The sequence below is a fragment of the Saccopteryx bilineata genome, chromosome 2, assembly GCF_036850765.1.
Source record: "Saccopteryx bilineata isolate mSacBil1 chromosome 2, mSacBil1_pri_phased_curated, whole genome shotgun sequence".
Classification (NCBI taxonomy): domain Eukaryota; kingdom Metazoa; phylum Chordata; class Mammalia; order Chiroptera; family Emballonuridae; genus Saccopteryx; species Saccopteryx bilineata.
The window spans coordinates 385242357-385262295 of NC_089491.1; the positions used below are offsets into that span (position 1 = coordinate 385242357).

At 39.0% G+C, this 19939-nt stretch overlaps 1 protein-coding gene across 1 annotated transcript in view; it reads right to left on the minus strand.

Annotated features, from left to right (window-relative positions):
• The window catches only part of RNF43 (ring finger protein 43), a 70034-nt gene extending 54751 nt beyond the window's left edge, over window positions 1-15283 (minus strand). The window contains exons 1-2 of the mRNA XM_066264064.1: window positions 14732-15283; window positions 13068-13700 (exon numbers count right to left, since the gene is read on the minus strand). Of these exons, the coding sequence (XP_066120161.1) occupies window positions 13068-13319 (252 nt within the window). The 5' untranslated portion in view covers window positions 13320-13700; window positions 14732-15283. The remainder of the gene's footprint in view (window positions 1-13067; window positions 13701-14731) is intronic.
• Window positions 15284-19939: the final 4656 nt, after the last annotated feature.

Genomic DNA, 19939 nt, shown 5'->3' on the forward strand with positions numbered 1-19939 from the left:
AAATAGCAGGAGAAAGAAAAAATTTTTCTGAAGTGCAAACTAGCTGGAAACCCCCTGGGGAAAGAATCCGATTCCCGGCCTTTGAGGAGCGGGCCTGCCCATACAAGCTGCCTCCGTGTGGGCCTCCGAGAAGACGAGAAGACGCTCTGGTGTCTACCTCAGGGCCCTCAGCAACAAACAGCCCTTCACTTCTTTTTTTTTTTTCTTTTTTCTTTTTTTTTTTTGCCAGCAGCTTTCCAGCTCTGGGACACACAATGCAGAGAGTCGTGGTTTAATAACAAAGCACAGTTCCTAATCAGATAGCCCTACTTCCACTCCTCCCAGACACCTCCAGATGCTTACACACTGGGGCTCTAGCTCCCAGCCCCACATATCTACCAGCTGTCTTACTTCCAGTATTCAGCTTATCTCTAAAAGCAACCTCACAAAGTATTTTAAAGTCAGATGCATCACCCCTCTTCTACTCCTGTGGCCCTTTCCTAAGATTCAGAGATTCAGACTCACTTAGATGGAGGTGACTGAAGGCAGCGTGGTCTGGCCACTGGGACAGCCTTGAAGGATTCTGAATAAGGGCCCTCGATTCACTACAGACACTTTAAAACATGAAAGTCCAGAGAAAAACGCCTTCTGTGTGTTAACTGAATGTAAAGACAGTTCAGGGCCAGAGGAACAGGAGCACTACCGAGTCCAATGCTTAGTCTGCCACAACCTGCTGTGTGACTTTGGTCAGATTCTTTTGTACCAACTACCAAACAAATTTCATGTCAGGGAAAAGAAATAAATAAGCAAGTTACACATCCCATATCCCTTTAGTATACGAAGTCTATTTCCAGAATAAGCATAAACTCTAAATGTGTAGAGCTGTTGGGATGGTGAACACACAATACATTAATTATACAGATGCGCCTGACCAGGCGATGGTGCAGTGGACTTGGATGAGCGTCGGACTGGGATGCAGAGGACCCGGGTTCGAGACCCCCAAGGTTGTCAGCTTGAGTATGGGCTCATCTGGTTTGAGCAAAAGCTCACCAGCTTGGACCCAAGGTCGCTGGCTCCAGCAAGGGGTTACTCGGTCTGCTGAAGGCCCGCGGTCAAGGCACATATGAGAAAGCAATCAATGAACAACTAAGGTGTTGCAACACGCAATGAAAAACTAATGATTGATGCTTCTCATCTCTCTCTATTCCTGTCTGTCTGTCCCTGTCTATCCCTCTCTCTGACTCACTCCTTGTCTCTGTAAAAAATAAATAAATAATTATACAGATGATGTATTCTACAACTGTACACCTGAAACCTATAGTTTTATTGACCAGTGTCACCTCCATAAAGTCAATAAAAACGTAAAATAATAAAACACCAAAATTAAAATATTTAAATAAAGAAAGGATCTTAAAGATTCTGTAGTTACCCCATAACTCTACCCCAACAGATGAAAGGTTAAGTGACTTGCTTTTATTTTTAAAATGAACATAAATCACCTGTGGACTTTTCATATCCAAAGGGGACAACCAAACCCACGTAATCTCTAAGGATGATAAAAATATACACTATATACCATACAGCTTACTAATTCTAGAGCAAGTAATAACCTGTTGTTGGCACAGCGGATAATGCACATCCTCTTGAGTCGGTCCTTCAGATCCCTGATATTATACTGAAAGCAACAAACTTCAGAGAATGGGAATAATAGATACTAGTGACTAACCTCAATAATTTTTAAAAACCTTGGTATTAAAAACAAATTTTGCTAAATTAAGATGACAGTCATATAATCTTTATATTCCACATGGTCTTAGTACTTACTTCTTCCCTATGCAGAAGAATTAAAAGCAAGAATGTGAGATTATCAATTCAAACAGAATTTCCAATATGTTAAATTGTATTTATAGCTCAACCTTCTTTTTTAATTTTAATACAATTTAACAGGAACTTCTCACACATTATAGAAATTCAGTTTGCAATTTGAAAAGAAAGTCATGGTGTTTAGTTTCTTATACTTCTAAAAAACATGCTACAGATGAGTACTACACATACAGAAATATTTATACAGGCAATATTATAACCAATATTTAACTGATAGAGAAAATTAGAAAGTATGACTGGGTTTAGTTGTCCTGTAGCTTTAAGTTGCCTAGGTTAAAATTTTATATTTTTTGTACTTTCTTCAATTACAGGGAACTAACTCCTTGAGACAGAATTACCAGTCATTTGAATGAGTCCTGAGAAAATGAAACTCAGCATTCTAATGTGTCTATGCCTGCACCCTCATTTGGCACCCATCACAGACTGCCTTCTGCTGTTTAAGCTGACCCTCCTCAGTTGGGCTAGGCTCGGATGCTGTTCTCGGTGTTCCTACAGGACCTGCCACAGCATCTGGTCCCCAGTAGGAGACCCACATCATAAGACATCAAGAGAACCCAGTGCAGCTCCCGCAGTCAGGAAGATTACTAGCCTGCGCTTCATAAAGAGCCTCTACTGCTGTGCAGTGATTCCACGGCAGAGTAAATGTCATATGTACCCCATAATGTAACACTAAGCTGCAGCGAGGCATTTGTTGACCTGTTGTGAAGTATGCCTTCTAATTGACTAGGGACCAAAGAGGAAAGAGATCCTATGGCAGTCTTTAGTATCTTCTTTATAGAATGTTCAGGGGAAAAATCTCTGCCAACATCTGCTTTCTCATCTCCCTGCCATGATCCAAAATAATTTAAATAAATAAACTGGGTTTACTGAACATCGTGGCCAGTAAGATATGGCAGGAGATTGACAGTTCTTTGACTGGCAGACCACTAACACCTCTGAGTCTGTTTCTTCCTCTGTAAAATGAAATGACTAAATTACGTGTTCCTTCTAGCTTGAAATTTGATGATTATATTTTACAAATGGGAAGAGCCTATCCCTCTTCCCCTCTCTCCCAAAAGTATTTGACCCTCAGTATGAAAAACCAAATAGGACTTAATTCCAGTACACAACCAATAAAGTCTTTCACAAAGTTGTATTTTTGTTTTGTTTTTTCAGAGAGAGAGAGGGATAGATAGGGACAGACAGACAGGAATGGAGAGAGATGAGAAGCATCAATCATTAGTTTTTCATTGCATGTTGCAACACCTTAGTTGTTCATTGATTGCTTTCTCATATGTGCCTTGACCGCGGGCCTTCAGCAGACCGAGTAACCCCTTGCTGGAGCCAGCAACCTTGGGTTCAAGCTGGTGGGCTTTTTGCTCAAACCAGATGAGCCCACGCTCAATCTGGTGACCTTGGGATCTCGAACCTGGGTCCTCTGCATCCCAGTCCAATGCTCTATCCACTGCGCCACCGCCTGGTCAGGCCACAAAGTTTTTTTAAAAAATACTTGACCACAAGAAAATAAATAAATAAATAAATAAATAATACTTGACCACAAGAATTTTAAAGTCTGATAACCAATATACTGCTACATAAAAGATATAAAAATGGGAAAAAAAACCAAACATGAAACCTGAATCACATAAAAGATTTTTTTACAGTGGATAATACACAAGATTGTTTAGGGGGGAGAGTAATGGGAATCTGTAATCATTTTTTAGGAAACTGCAAGATTAGTAGGAGTAAGATTTAAGGCCTTTAGTCTTATCCTAAGTTTCTACAAAATAACAATAGCAACAATATTTCTCAATTGTTATATATTCATATATGAACAATAGTACACCTTTGGTATATTATAGCATGGATGAAATTATTAGGTACATAACTGAATGTTGTTAAAGTTACAGTTGTATTGTGATTGATTTCTATCATAAGGGAAGTATTCTAGATTAAAACAAACAGACAGTGGTCTCAAAGGAACAATTACCACTGCTTTATATTCAGGGATCAGAATTTAATTTCCTATCTCCAGGAAAAATGTGAGCCTTTGTGTTCACAATTAAAAAAAAAAAAAAAAAAACCTAAGAAATTATTTTGATGTTTCTGACTTTGCAAATTATACGCAAACTCTAATGTATAAAAAGTATCAAACCAAAACAAAATATATCCATGAACTCAGATAAGAGTATGTAAAGTAGCTTATCCATTCTTTAAATATAAACAAACCAGCTGTAAAGTAGCTTATCCATTCTTTAAATATAAACAAACCAGCAATCAACAATAAACCTTTAAAAAGAGATACAAAGTTTTCTATTATAGCATATAGAAACTTAAGAGCCCAAGGAAACCTACCTTAGGAAAAGCAATGGAGCTTAAAGAATAGAAACCACAGAGATTGAAAGTAACCAAAGTTAGTTTTATATAATAGCTTCTGTTCTCCCAATTTACTAGCTAAATATACACAGTCACAACTGTTCTATTTACATCAAAACATATTAGTAAAATAGTCTTTATTCGCATGAGTCTTTTAAGTGAAATCACCATAAGGTAAGTTGTAAGCATTCTTTTAATTGATGTACAGTTTCGCTTAACATTTGGAGAGCACCTTTTTTTTTTACTACACATAAGCAGATCTTTGTCAGATACCAATTTTTACATTTAAGGTGATCTTAGTTCAGACTAACCTTCTTATAATTGCATCACAATATTATCTGTTTGACTTCAAATAATGTACACAAATACCTTTTAAATTAAGTAAACTGACAGCAAATTTGAGAATTTGGTTTCATTTCTTGAAATAATTAGGATTATTCTAAGATAGCAGCTCTTGGTCTTGTATCCTTAGATTCCTACACATGTCTCGAAGATTCTCAACTCACTGAGACTTTATGCAAAATTGTATGTTAAGTACATATGGCCAATAACTTTCATCACAGTCTAAGAGGGCCTGTGACACAAAAAGAAGATTGAAAAGCTCTGTTTTAGGATATCTCAAAACAAGAACTGGGAATCACAAGCTTAAGGATTGAGAAGATGGGGTCCTTTGGATATACTATATGCCAATAATTTATTACTGATTTAAAGTCAGTACCCCAATAAATCTCTCTTGGAAAATCAAAATTTCCTAAAAAGCAAGGGTTGAGCTCTTAAACCAAATTAAATGTTGTTAGCCTGACTGGTGGTGGTACAGTAGATAGTGTTGACCTGGGATGATGAAGTCCCAGATTCAAAACCCCAAGGTTGCTGGCTTGAACACAATCCAGCTTGAACACGGGGTCGTCAGCTTGAGCCTAGCATCATCCACACGATCCCATAGTCACAGCTTGAGCCCAAAGGTTGCTGGCTTGAAGCCCAAGGTCGCTGGCTTGAGCCCAAGGTCACTGGCTTGAGCAAGGGGGCACTGGCTCAGCTGGAGCCCCCAGTGAAGGCAAGTATGAGAAGCAATCTATGAACAACTAAAGTGCTACAATTACAAGTTGATGCTTCTCATCTCTCTCCCTCCCTCCCACCCCCACCCCTGTCCCCTTTCCTCTCCGTCTTTTTTTTTTTTAAAGATTTTATTTATTCATTATAGAGAGGGGAGGGGGGGGAGGAGCAAGAAGCATCAACTCCCATATGTGCCTTGACCAGGCAAGACCAGGGTTTTGAACCGGCAACCTCAGCGTTTCCTGGTTGACGCTTTATCCACTGCACCACCACAGGTCAGGCCTCCTCTCTCTCTTGCTAGAAGAAAAAAATATGTAAATATACTGTATAAAGAGCACCTCAAACATATTGTTTATAATTTGGAAATAACAATCAAGGAGACACTGTCAGTAGGACAGAGCAGTTAATGAATTGAGCATGCTATATCAAACCCAAGGCACTCAAAATAACTGACCTCATAGTGCACTTCAAGTATGATGAGATAAATAAGGCTGTTCCATCCTCAAGTTATCTCTCAGCTATCAGTTAGCACCATCACGTTCCTTATATTCATTCATTAAATGTTCATTGAGTACCTACTGTGTCTAAGTCACTAAGTATATACCAAGGCACTATTCCCCAGAATATAGCTCCGTACTAGAGACAAAAATCCCTGCTTTCACAGAACTCATAACCTACATGGGGAGTCGGACAACTACGGAAGTAACACACTACAGTACGCCCTGTGGCAATGGGGTCATAAAGGAAACTAAAGCAGGGGAGGAGACACGACTGGGGAGGGCAGATAGGAAGAGTCCTTCGGAATAGGACGGTCTAGACCAGGGGTCCCCAAACTACGGCCCACAGGCCGCATGCGGCCCCCTGAGGCCATTCATCTGGCCCCCGCAGCACTTCCAGAAGGGGCACCTCTTTCATTGGTGGTCAGTGAGGAGCACATTGGCCATCTCATCAGCCAAAAGCAGGCCCATAGTTCCCATTGAAATACTGGTCAGTTTGTTGATTGAAATTTACTTGTTTTTTATTTTAAATATTGTATTTGTTCCAGTTTTGTTTTTTTACTTTAAAATAAGATATGAGCAGTGTGCATAGGGATTTGTTCATGGTTTTTTTTATAGTCTGGCCCTCCAACGGTCTGAGGGACAGTGAACTGGCCCCCTGTGTAAAAAGTTTGGGGACCTCTGGTCTAGACAAGCCTCACAGAGAAAGTACATTTGACACTTGGGGTGACATCTGAAAGACTAAGAGTAGACAGTAACTGGGGTGTAAGTGGGACCAGCAACCAGAAAGGCCCTGCAGTGGAAGTTGCCTGGTTTAATTGAAGGACAGCTGAAGGACAACAAGGCGGTCAGAGTGGCTGGGGGGGGGGGGGTGGTAGGGGAGGGGAGGGGAGGGAAGGGGGGAGGGGAGGAGAGGGAAGGGAGGAGGGGAGGGGAGGGGAGGGGAGGGTGCAGGCCATCCCAAGAGCTCTACCATTCACTGTAAAGGCTGACTTTTACTCTAATTACAATTCTCAAAAGAACAATAAATGCAGGCCAGGGCACTGGCTCACAGGGCTTTTTGAGACCCGGAGTTGGCAAAGCACTTCCCCAATAGTTTTCTGACTGAATTTTCACACTGAGCCGTGTAGGTCCAAACAGAGGAGATCTCGGGCACTGACAATCTTTTAGCTTTTCAGGATTCTCACTTGGTAGAAGTGGCCCCTGAGAAGGCCACAGCCTTGGATATCCTAAAAATTGGATCACTCATCTCTTGCCTACAAAGAGCCCGGGACCATCTCTGTGTAGCTTTGTTCTTGGACAATGTACTTGTTTTCTCTTCCCCACTATGTTTTCTTTTCTGTAAAATAAAGTAAATATCACCTGTTCTTATCTGGCTTGCACATATTAGTGAATCATTTTAAGCTTCTTGGAAGAAAACATAAATTCAATGGAACATCGTTATCACATTCTTCTCTAATAATACCTTGTTAATGATTCTGGTTCCTGACAGTACATTTATAATACTATATTCATCATTTACAACATCTTTTTCCTTTACTCTACTTAGCACTTTGAAAAAAATAAAAGAGAAAAGCAAAAAAAAAAAAAAGTTCCAAGAAAACACTTTTCATTGAATAACATATAAAGGCAAAACCTATTGAAAACAAACAAATCAAACTAACCACAAGCCCAGGAATATCCTTAATACTGCATAAAAATTAAACTATGGCTAATTTTTAGATAAAGAGTTAGCCCCACCCACACACACATTTACTACAAAAGCCATGGAAATTTATAGCCCCGGAATCAGCTAAGTGGACACTAACTAGACTGACAGGGACAATAACCAGGGCACTGCTCATTCATTACCTCCTACTGACCACAGAGATTTATGAATTTGACCTTCCAAAACTTTCACTGGAATCCACTTGAAGTATTAAACTATTATATATACAAGTCCGTTTGATGGCTACTCATAAAAGAGATATCTTCTTAACTTAAAAACAATATTCTGCAGCTCCCTTCTGTCCTCTGGGTGCCAGGCCTCTAACAACAAAGCCAAGTCAAGAAGGCTCAGAGCTGGCACTGCAGGAGGCAGGCACCCACGACTGTTTGTGCACACAGAGGAACTACATCTGATAATGCACTTCTGACTAGTTTCCAAAGTCAATTATAAATTAATTGGATTATCTGCACCTCCATTAACATAAATAACTGGCAGTTGACTGCACCCTGAATATTAATACGTCTTTTAAAGGCTGGCCTCAAAGCAAAATCACAAAATCTTTGAAATCTCTGCTTCCAAGGAACTCTTAACTTGCACAATGATGGTTCAATGGATGCTGTTTCAAAATCTATTATGTCATTCCTTATTAGAAATTGACCATAGGCCTGGTATATTGCTTCTCAAATATCTTTGCAGATGAAACACAAATCAGAGAGTACAAGAAATGCAGAGGTTATCAGAAGTTAGTAGGATATTGTGTTTTCTGGATCAATCTCAGAGAATAACGCCCATCATTGTCATTCCTTTCTACTATAGACAGGAGTTGGTCATTTACACAAAGCCTCTATGGCATTCCTAGATGTATGGAATTTCAGAGCTGGAAAAGCCTGTGCTCTGGGGTTCAAGTTCCAACTATGCCCTGTACTAGTTACGGTCGTGACCTTGGCAGATATTCAGTTTGAGTCTCAGTTTCCCTAGCTGTAAAAATGTGAAAAATAAAAGTACTGTACTTCGCTCATGAAGTTGTTGTGAAGAGTCAGTGAGTTCATACCTGTAAAGTTCACAACATAAGTTTGTGGTTCACTATTCTATTTCAATCCCTCCACCTGACAGATATGAAATCTAAAGCCTAGGAAAGTGAAAACCACTTTGTCTCACATCACCCAACTGCTTAATGACAGAGTCAGAGCTCAGAGTCAGTCCCCTGAGTCACACTTTAGTCACTTTGTTACCTACCATTTTGCTACATAGCATTATCTCTCTGACTTTGTCCAAAACTTTATAATAAAGTTTTCTTTCCCTCCCCAAACTATTCAGTTCAGGACCTGACTACAAATAAAGTGAAAATGCAAAGATAGGATAACTAGATGTTGACTAATCGGTAAATTAAGGGGCAAGCAGAGACATCACGCAAGGGGGAATTTGCCTAGGAGGTGTTCACTGCCGCAGCTCCCACTGCAGGTCTGAAGCCTCAGGGCAGCACATTCTAATCTTGAGCATCAATTTATCCTGAAGTCTAAGAAAATCCAGGACAACCAGCTGAACAGGAAGAGTGTGATGGTTGAAGACCTGGTGACCTCTCTTGCACTACACTAAGATCCTCTGTTTCTTTTGCTTTGAGAAGAAAAGATTAACTTGGGGTTGTCCCTCTAATAACATTTGTGAATAAGGAACAAAAATCGAGAAAGAAGATAAGACATCACTTTTAGAAGTGGTGGCAACCCTACTACTAGCAATAATATAAACAAACATTGAAAACAAACCGGAAAATAGAACAATTACAATACCTAAGCTCTAGCACATTTCCCATGAACAATGGTAGAAACCAAGAGAAGAATGTATTCAAATGGAAAATAAAAACAGTAAGAAGTTATGATCACTGTTATTTATTGATAGTTTTCCTTATCCGTCACTTCCATACTTAGGAAATCTAGAAAGTTTCCTTGAAATGGATTTTTTGGTCTCCCACTGTCTCTCTCTCTCTCTCTCTCTTTTAATTGAGATATAATTGACATATAACATTGTATTAGTTTTAGGTGTACAGCATAACTTGATATAGGTATATATTGTGAAATAATTATCATAATAAGTTCAGTTAACATCCATCACTACACAGAGTTAGAAGTCCTTTTTGGCATGGATTTTTGATGGCTAGTTAGGAAAATACTGACCAGAATAGCAGTGGAAGGGAAGTTATCCCAAATATAAAAATTAAGTGGAATCAGACAAAAATGTAGAAGGAAATGAGAAGAAAGGCAGAGGCAGAGATTGTGGCAAACGCAGGACGAACCTAAGACACTGGCCAACGGCACAGGGGTGTGGAATGATACGTAATGCAGAGAAGCATCTGGGGAAAGAAGAAAGGAAAACATGATTTGGTTAGGGCTAAGATGGGGAGTTTTGAAACGGAAGAATATAGCAAAAGCAACATTCCTTACTCTACTTTTTCTTCTAGTACTATAAAAAGAATATTACAATTTAAAATTTTAAACATATCTCGTAGCCCTGGCCGTGTTGCTCAATGGATAAAGTGTCGCCGCAGGTGCACTGTGGTCACAGGTTCCACCCCCCGTCAGGGCACACACCAGAAGCAATCAATGAGCACACAACTAAGTGGAACGGTGAGTTGATGCTTCTTTCTCTCAAATCAATGGGAAAATTAAAAAGAAGCTAGAAGGTGGTCTAGTTTCATTTGTAAAATGTATTATTACTGTGGTAAAAAAAAAAACACTAAGCACAAAAAGTGAGGTATAAGAATCAGGGCAAAAATTCATCAAGGCCTGGCCTTTAACATCCTCGTTTGCACAGCTATCAGATGATATTGAGACAAGCAACATTATTTTAAAGACAATTCTATGGTCCGTCTATTATTAAACAAATTGGGGGCATACTGTCAAGGGATGTATGTCTTTGATTGTCTAAGAAATATTAAAATTGTAATACAAGTGAAAATCTAGTTGATTTGTTCCTTATGAAACTATATTCCTTGAATCCATTGAGCATTATGTTAAAGAGTTTCTGAAACTCCCAGAGAATTCCAGAAACCACAATAAGGTTATTATTTTTTAAAATCACTGTTTTCATGCCTTTACATTTCCCAATCCATAACACCGCCTCCCCCACCCCCCCAGTTTTACAAAGACCTGACTGCATCTTCAGAGACAATCTAGCTTAACAGGCAGCTGGAATAATTCATTCATAGATAGAGTTACATAGACTTATCCAAAATTCCTCAAGGCCAACAGACAAGAGCCCTCTAGATCTGTGGCACCAGGGTACACCTATCCACCAGGACAGCTAAAGTAGAGCAAAGCACACCTCTAGGAGATACAAACAGACCTTCGGTTAAATGAAAGGCTTGGTTAACCACAGCTGAGTAGACCTGAGTGCAGTGTGATCTGATAAGAAGTGAACAGCCTGGGTTCTAGAACTGTAAAACCGTGTGTCCCCAACATACGAGAGTTCTTTGAAAGAGTTAATCAAACAGTGAATAAAGAAAAACTGAAGCTTATCATTCAAAAGGTTGTTTTTGCAGTTCAAAAATAATTCTCTCCTAAGAGACTATTAAGAAAATTGAGTAACTATTGTAGGTTAAAAACTGATTTGTAGACAATAAACCAGGAGCAATACTGAAAGTCTCCAGACTAATACTAGGCCAGTTGACAAATTTATTGTGGACCTAGAAGAAGCTTATATGGACATAAAAAGGTATAGAAAGACTGAAAATTGCCAATCATGCCAACTGTGAATCTAGCACAAAGCCTGCAAGGCCTTGCTAAGTAACAGACACAGTGAAATTCCTCTTCACAAAATAGCCAGTACTTAAAGTATACTAACAGGCTCAACATTAACAGCTAAAAAAATTTAACAAATTTTACCAGAGTGAGGAAAAGGGCAAAATGAGAGAAGATATAATGATTGGCAAAATTATAACTGGCAAAGGGAATGCCAGATAGTGTCTCTGATACACCTTCTTCTTTATGAACACACAGAAACTTGATGTAGAGCTTTATGAGAGAAGACAAAAAATTTAAGATAAAAAGGACACGAGTTTATGCAGTATATAACTAACCTGCTGGACATGCCGCTGCTGTGGGATGTCAAGAAGGCACAAAGCTTAGAACGGCTCCCAAAGACCTGAGACCAAAGTATGGTTCTAGAGTAAAATAGCTTAGAGTGAAAAATGAAAATGGAGCACATTCCTCATGATTCAGGGTGTTAACAAGGGAAAGCCAGGAAGGAAGTTTCCTTTGCAATTGTTGTATTCAAAATGATTTATGTTTCAGTTTTTAAATGTTCCTAATTCCATCCATCCTAGAGTTCAAATGAAATGATTCGACCCTTATCCAAAAGTTCTTCAGTTTTTTCCAGATGCAGTCTCTTTCCCTGTTTATTTTTCTAAATAGCGAGGCCTTCCATTTCAACCACTTCTTCTTCCCCTTCACTATCTCAGCTTCAAAATATTGCCTAAAAAGTAATCATGAAAAACCACTAAATCATATATATAGAAACCCATGTTTGGAAAGGAGAATTCTATAATTTGTTAAATTTTCTTATCTTCTTTTTCAAAGTGGACCAGAATATAAACTCATACAATACTTTGGTTTTGTTCATATCCTAAAATAAAAATCTGAGCTTGGATGCTGAGATAAATCATATTTAACAACATTTTAATCTATGCCCAAGAGCTACAGCAAGAAGAGCCCTTTCATAGCATAAAATGTGATCAATAAAGAACAGGACTTTATGGACTAAGACACTGAAAGGCCACAGTGGAAAGGTACACAGCCCTGTCGGCTCTCTCTTCACCATGAGGAAAGAGCAAATTTACCTGTGAAATGCTCTGACCCCAGTCAGTTCATAAATTCAACACAGAATGGGTTATGAATGAGTTATAGGCAAAATCACCACCTGGTCTGAAACTGTGTCTGAAAAACTCAGTGGGTCAATAAAAACCAGGTTAAATTTGAAAATAATAAAATTATGTGCAGATAGGACCAAAGTGATCAAGGAGGCAAGTTTACACCTTGTGTCCATTTTGTAATCCAGTCCTCTCCATTTTGGGCTTAACAAGAGGGTGCCACACGTGGTCTAAAGCCAGCAATAGCATTCAAGCTTGACTGAATTTTGAAAGTGACACAGTGATCAAATATGCTCCAAGGGCATTCTAGAATTTCAGGGTGCTACTGACCATTAAAATCAGCCTCCTTCGTGCTCACTTCAAATTTAAACAGGATATAAAGTACAGTCCACAATTAAATACAAGCCCATACATTTCACCTATCAAAAAATTGTGTCTAGAATATATCACTTGTAAAAGGCCTTACTTACTATGTGTATCTAAAAAGGCAATGTAATATCAGAGCTAAAAATAAGCCAAGAAGCTTCTAAAATGCAGGATTTATAGGTTTCTTCTCGAGTACAAAATAAAAATTCACGTTAGAATGCCAACAAGGTAACAGCCCTAGAAGATGAGACAAATAAACAGCTAAGCAACAGAAGCCCCTTGAATAGTATTTGGCTTGGGAAACAAAAGAAAAAAGGGATGTTTAAAACAGATGGAAAGGGAAGTATAATAAAGGTATCCTTACCTGCATTAGTTTTCCTTCTGCTGGAGTTATTTCGGCAACACCGGCAAACACACCTTCCAAAGTGAGGTTCAGTTTTCCTGTAGGGTCCATTTTCAAGGGGATCACTCTGATAATAGCTTTCTGCTCTGCTGATCTTTCAGACTCCACCGCCGCTGCCAGTACCAGTCCGGTGCGTCCGAAGCCTGCCTGCAGGGTAGCCATCAGCAGCCAGGGCCAGAGGGCAGGCAGCTGCAGCTGGTGGCCGCCACTCATGCTACCAGCTGCGGCAATGCTCTTTGGCCATGCATACTGCTTCCACCGGCTCACACCAAATGCAGGTTCTCAGATCCAGACACATGAAGGAAGAACTTAGGCTGCAGTTTCAGAAACCCATTGCAGAGTTTGGGCCTGTCCTTTCTCTACAGTATATTCCCAAGAACAGGTAGCATTCCGGACCGGGGGGACAGAGGGTGTTTTCAGCCCACTTCTGTGGCTGGCATGTCCTCTTCTCCCATCTTCGCTGGTATTAGTAAAGATATCACCACTTCTCTTCGGAGTCTCCCGCTTTGCTTGATGTTGAATGTCACATCCTGAATTTTTATTATGTCAGATCACTTGGTGCTGGTCTTCCATATGCATCAAGTTGTCGAGCCACTAAACCCAATGTTAATGAACAAAACAAGGCAAAGTAAACAACTAAGGCCATGCATTGAAGGTGAGAGAGAACTCCAGCTCAGAAAAGAGATGGCCCTTTATAAGCCACATAATTTGTCAATGGTAAAAGGCTAATGATCACAGGAGAGTTTTCCTTTTAAATGAGGAAGGATAGGGAACAACATTTCAGGTCACACCTTGAGAGATGTCCAAAGATGCTACAGCAATGTATTCATAAACGTTTACACATTAAAGTATTTCAATGTGGCCAAAGTTCTAGGCCCATTGAATTGATATTTTTTAAGAACTTAAAATATACTCTAATTATTAAATGTTCTATCTAAATTTGCCCATAAATCAGGTGGTAATTTATGTCCTTACATATTACAGGATAATCCTGAGCATCGCAACCTTTCCCAACTTTCAAATTAGGAAAACATCTGAAAAGGTTAGCTTTCCACTTAAAAACTGTCTATCTTTACTTTTCTTCCTCTCTTAAGGATTCCAGCTTTTATTCTCCCGCTTGAGAATGCCCAACACTTTGATTTCCCATGAGGTGTTTTGGAAACTGCTTTATTATCCCGATTTTATAATCTGTAATTTTCTCAGTTCTTAAGTAAAACAAAGGACTATTCCTAACACGTTTTCAAATTCCTTGAGGGGGTGGGGTACAAAAGATAGGGGGGGGTTAGGGAGGTGATTAGTCTACAGGCTCTAAGAAGACCCTGAAAAAGTAAAAAGGCTGAGGAGGGTGTCTGTGCTATTTCTAGGCCCACCTCAGAATCTGGGTCTTTGTACAAACAAAACCTTAGATTCTAAGATGTTAAAATGAGCACCCTTAAATAAACATAAATACACTTCAACTACAAAGCCCAGTGTTCAGAGGTCAAATTTTAAAAATCTTATAAAGTCTTCAGAATAAGTGCTGAAAAGCCAAGCAATTGAACATGAACCCGTTCTACAGATTCTTTCTTTTGCTGAGGCAGAGGGAGAAAAAAAAAAAAAAAGAATTTCAAAAGAAATCTGCAAACCTGTTGCGCTGTAGGGCCCACTGGAATCCACGGGGGTGTAACAAATTCAATTATGCTTTTAGAGATCCTGCTCAAAAAAAGATTTCAACTGTTTAACCAAGTGCAGCTCATTCTTCCACCTTCTTACTCTGCAACCAAACCAAGTGCCCCACACTGCAGGTAGGTGCCGAGGAATTCCGCAGCCTGAAAAAACAAGCCATGCAGGTCAAAGGCAGAAACTTACTCCAGGGTTAGAGCTACTGTCCCCAAGAACTCTAAAAACACTTAGAGGATCCAAAGTCATTTCTGAAATCTCCTTTCTAACAAAAGTTCTTTTTCTCCCCGAACAGCGTATAAAATGACCAAATCTTGACAGAGACAAGAAGCAAAGCAACAATTCACTACCAGGAACACAGAAAAAAATCCCAGAGAGAGAAGGCAGTATCTCTGAATCATGGATGGACTTGGAAAGTTCGGAAGGACTCGAGTGCTTCCCTTCCAGAAAGACAATTCTGGATCAACCCCCTAGAGGAGGAAGCCTGTGGTTTGTAATTGGTGTTCTAGCTCGGCCTCCCTCCCCTGAGACTGCAATCACGCTCTCTACCTGCTGACACAAAGTGAGGGTGGAGCAGCTAGAGGCAACCACCCCCAGCCTGCCCCTCCTCCTCCTGGCCAGCCAGGGCTCCGGCTTGGGCGCGCACACCGCACCAGACACGTTCTTTCGCTCTGTCTTCTCTCAGCTCCTCTACTCCCTCTATCGAGCCACATCCAAATTGCATCCAATTCAGTCCTCCATTCCTATCTCTGGGTAAGCCAGCCAGCTACCCCATGTAAATCAGGGCCCCTCAAACAGATATCTAAGCAGATTCTGCACCTAAGAGAGCATGATGGTATGAGGAAATAAAGAGAAAAAATAAATAAATAAAGGAAACCCAGAAGATAAAAAGAATAGGCACAGGGTTTTGCAAATATAAGTTCAAAGAGATTTCTGCTCCTTCCGGTTTTAGTGTCTATAAATGGCACCAAGCCAGAATAAAGTGATCCTGTGCTCTGGTGCTTACTGATTTATTGCCCTTATGTCTACTACCCTGGTAAGGACTCTATTTCATGCATAGTTTTTCTTCAGCTCTTACTGATTTAAATGCAATGGCGCTTTTCTAAATTGTGCTTCTGTCTAAAGCTTTTAGATCAGGGTGATGTCAGAGGGCTGGAATGTTCTTGTCTTCTCACACCTGTGTGAGAAGATCTATACCCTCAATGTAAGACTGCAGGGAAGTCTGTGTCATAAATGCAAGCACAGGGGGAAATAAATATGCCTAAGGAGAAGAATGTAGGCAAAAAGAAAACTAATTTTTAGCTCACTACCACATTCATGAACTATAACCCTTCTAGTAACCTCGTCATTTGAAATAATGCATTTCTAATGTTTCTAAAATTTGAATTTTTAAATTCACCAGATTGTATTTAACTGTGGCTAGACAATTGTTTGACCTGCTACCAATAATCTTTCCAGATTGTACAACTGTATAATAATGGGAATGTGATTAACACTATTGAACTGTACACTTTTTAATTTTTTTATTCTTTTATTTATTGATTTAGTGAGAGAGGAAAAAAGAGAGAAAGAGAGACAAGAACTGTTTCTGTATGTGCCCTGACTGGGAAAAAATTACTAGTGCTATTCACTTTGAGCTTTTTTCCCCTAAAGGCTCATAAGAATGGTTTTGATATTTTAGGCTTAACAACTAACATAAAGAGATAAATTCTAATGTAAATTCTTAACTTAGCACCTTTTCTTTATTGGTTAAACACTAAGAATATATTGCAAGCAGAGACTTCTTATAGCTCCTTTCAAAAGAATAGAAATAGCCTGACTGATGGTGGCACAGTGGATAGAGCGTCAATCTGGGATACTGAAGTCCAAGTTTGAAACCCCAAGGTCGCCAGCTTGAGCACAGGTTCATTCGGCTTCAGCATGGGCTCACCAGCTTGAGCATGGTGGGGTCTCTGGCTGGAGAGTGGGATCATCAATATGATCCCATGGTCACTGACTTGGCTTGAGTCCCCCCAGTTGAGGCACATATAAGAGGCAATGAATGAACAACTAAAATGCCACAACTACAAGTTGATGCTTCTCATCTCTCTCCTTTCCTGTCTTTCTCTCTCTTCTCTCTCACAACACACACACACACACACACACCAAACCCAAAAACAACAAAAACAGAATAGAAATAGATCTAATTCTTCTGGAAAGAACTTTAAAAATATTTTATGGTTTTATATTTTTATTTTATTTTTGCTATGTACAGCATAAATAATGCAAAATATACATTATATGATATATACAAAAATATATTAAAAGTTAAACTAAACAAAAAGTAAGTTACTAAAGGACTTTGCTTCACTTATTCCTGCTTGAATCTTGCAAAGGAATTAAGAAAATCAAACCTAAGTGTTAATACACACATTTAGCTGAAAGAAGGAAAAAAAAATAAATGGGGTTACCCTCCCTTAAAGAAACTCCAGGATCTGGGACTGATGATGATCTTCTGAACCTGGGTACCCTGAGATACTAAGGACCAAACCAAATGGCTCTGGGTGGTTTAGTTCACTGATACACTGTGTTTGCTTAGGTCACTAGAATTGACAAGCACGGGAAATGACTCTCGGCTTTAAAGTTTGGGAGTTATCTCTCAGGGGTTGGTCTGCCTCAGCTTCCACAGCGATGTCACAAAGATGCTATCGCCGAGGTAATGAAATGCTTTCTCCCTGATATCTACCATGTGCTCCTACACAGGAGACAGGTCATCCTTCAGGACCCACTTTCTCATCTGGATTGACTAACGTTTGAAGACCGTGCATCCTATTCCAAAAAACTAGGCTTCTATAAACAGGTCTAAGAATTGTCCTTAACCTTAATGGCATTTAAAAAATATAATATCTATTCAAGTGCAAGTTAGAAAATTAAAAAGTTACGACATTCTCTTAAAAAGCCGATTCTTTAAAAAACAGTACATTCTCTTTTGAACATTACTATTATGATTAATAGTCAAAATGACCGAGGTTTCTAATACTCAACTAAACAGTAAATACAAGCAAGACAAGTCAAATTGAAATGTTCACTTTATTGCTGACTGAAATTTATCATGCTTAAGGCTTTGAAACACTGAAGTGCTAGTCAGGAACCTTGTTAGTATGTGTCAGACCTGACTGGCTAATTCACACAAAGATTTCATTTATCTTTTTCCCTTTTACTCAAGTCAGTGATGATTGTTATAGCTGATAGGCAGCAGGCATGTGAGCACAGCAGGAGAGCTAGCTCCTTCCTCTGCTGTATTCATATATTTTAAAACAACTTTGGAAAGCTGATAAAGACTATTTCATTCATTAAGCCTTAAAAAACAACTGAAACCAAATCCATGCTAAGGTTCCTACTTGACACATGTTCCTCAGAAGATATTATCTCTTTAACATACAAAGCGAAGAAAGATATATTTAAGGGAAGAAATATCACCATGGTATATCACCTTTCAACATGACAGAGAAAAAACAAAGTTCCTTCATTTGGAAATTGGGCCTCCTCTTCACATACTCTGCCAAAAGACACAGTCTGGTCAAAAGATGTAGGCCTCTTGATGATCTGTTCATCTTTTAAACCTTGCTAAGACGAATAAATGCCCATCCCATGGGCATCAACCAGTAGAATCAGGTGAACCAAACAGGTCACTTTTCAGAACCTACTTTCATATCTAAACTGAGTCACCAATGCAGAGCTCATCTTTTTCCAAAAAATTATCTTTGTAACAGTTGTAGGGTTTGACATCACTGGGAAGGCACAGTGCAATTTACTGAATCGTTATACCCACAATACTACCATAGTACTTCTATCATATTGCTAAGTGCCTTTCTTTTTAATTACTTTCATATTCCTAGGCTTTCCATTTGTTTCTGCAGTGCTTATTAGGAAACTTTATTTAAATCAGAAAGTTTCTTGCTGTCCTGGTCTGAGCAAATGAGGGACCAACCACAGGAAGTGGACAACCAAGCTACTCTCCTAAACCCAGTGCCACAATCCTACTACTCGAGTTTATAATCCTACAGAGGAGATAAGATAAAAATGTTGTAGTCTATCCCATTATCCAATATTTTCTCAGAAGCGAAATCAGATATAAACTATTAAAAATATTGGTGCTAAAGCTTCTGTTAAATGACTACTAATCAGTTTCTACCAAAATTTTCACATACACCCTATACAGATGAGAATTTATACTTATTGAGTGTAAAAATCTAAAATAAGAAAGCACTGTGTTAAATCTCTTAATGTTTTTGTTCACACATTGTACACTTCCCCTCAAAGTAAAAATATTACACATACATCCTTTATCCTTCTATCCTGCAATATTAATAAAGATATAAAACTTTAAACCTTTAAATCTACCAGCATTTATAAATATATTTAGCAAGTTAAACACTTTTCTTTAGAAGACATTTAAATTAGTGATATATATATAACAAAGCCTTATTTGTAATAATGTATCATTAAAATTAAAGAAAGATATGAAAATAGAAGAATGCTCCCATTAATATAAAAGAATTAGGAGTTGTTAAGTGTGATGGATGGTCCCAGTCCGGATGCCTTGCTCTTGAAACAGAATGCTGGGTTAGGAAGTGAAGAGCATTTCCTGGTTAATCACTTAGAAAATTAGCTCTTTCCCAGAGTTACTTCCCTGGAATTCCCGAACCATTTAGACCTGTGATCTTGGTGACCTTACATGCCTTTGTTTCTCACACAATCTTCTCTAAAAGAATCACACTGTGATTTGAAACAGATCAAGTCCCCACTGGAGTTGTGCTGACCATAATTTGAGTGGCAAGATGACAAATCAGCACACAGCACACACAGATTATTTTCCAGTACCATAGATGCAGCAGTTTGTAGATGCTTCTTGGCTGTAACAGAAGGCCAGGACTTTTCATTTGAAAGGGATCTGGGCAGCAAAAAAAAAAAAAAAAAAAGGCTGCTAGATGTATAGTAGTTTGTCAAGGTAAACAATCTGAACTGAACAGGGTAGTAAATACCAAATTCCCAATTTCCAATGAATAAAATTCTAAACAGAACAAAAATATGTTTCCTGAACAGAACTGAAAAAATCCCAACAGTGTGTTATGTGCAAGGCTAGTCTGCTTCCAGCCACAGCTAGTGCACAATATCCCATTTGTCATCCATCC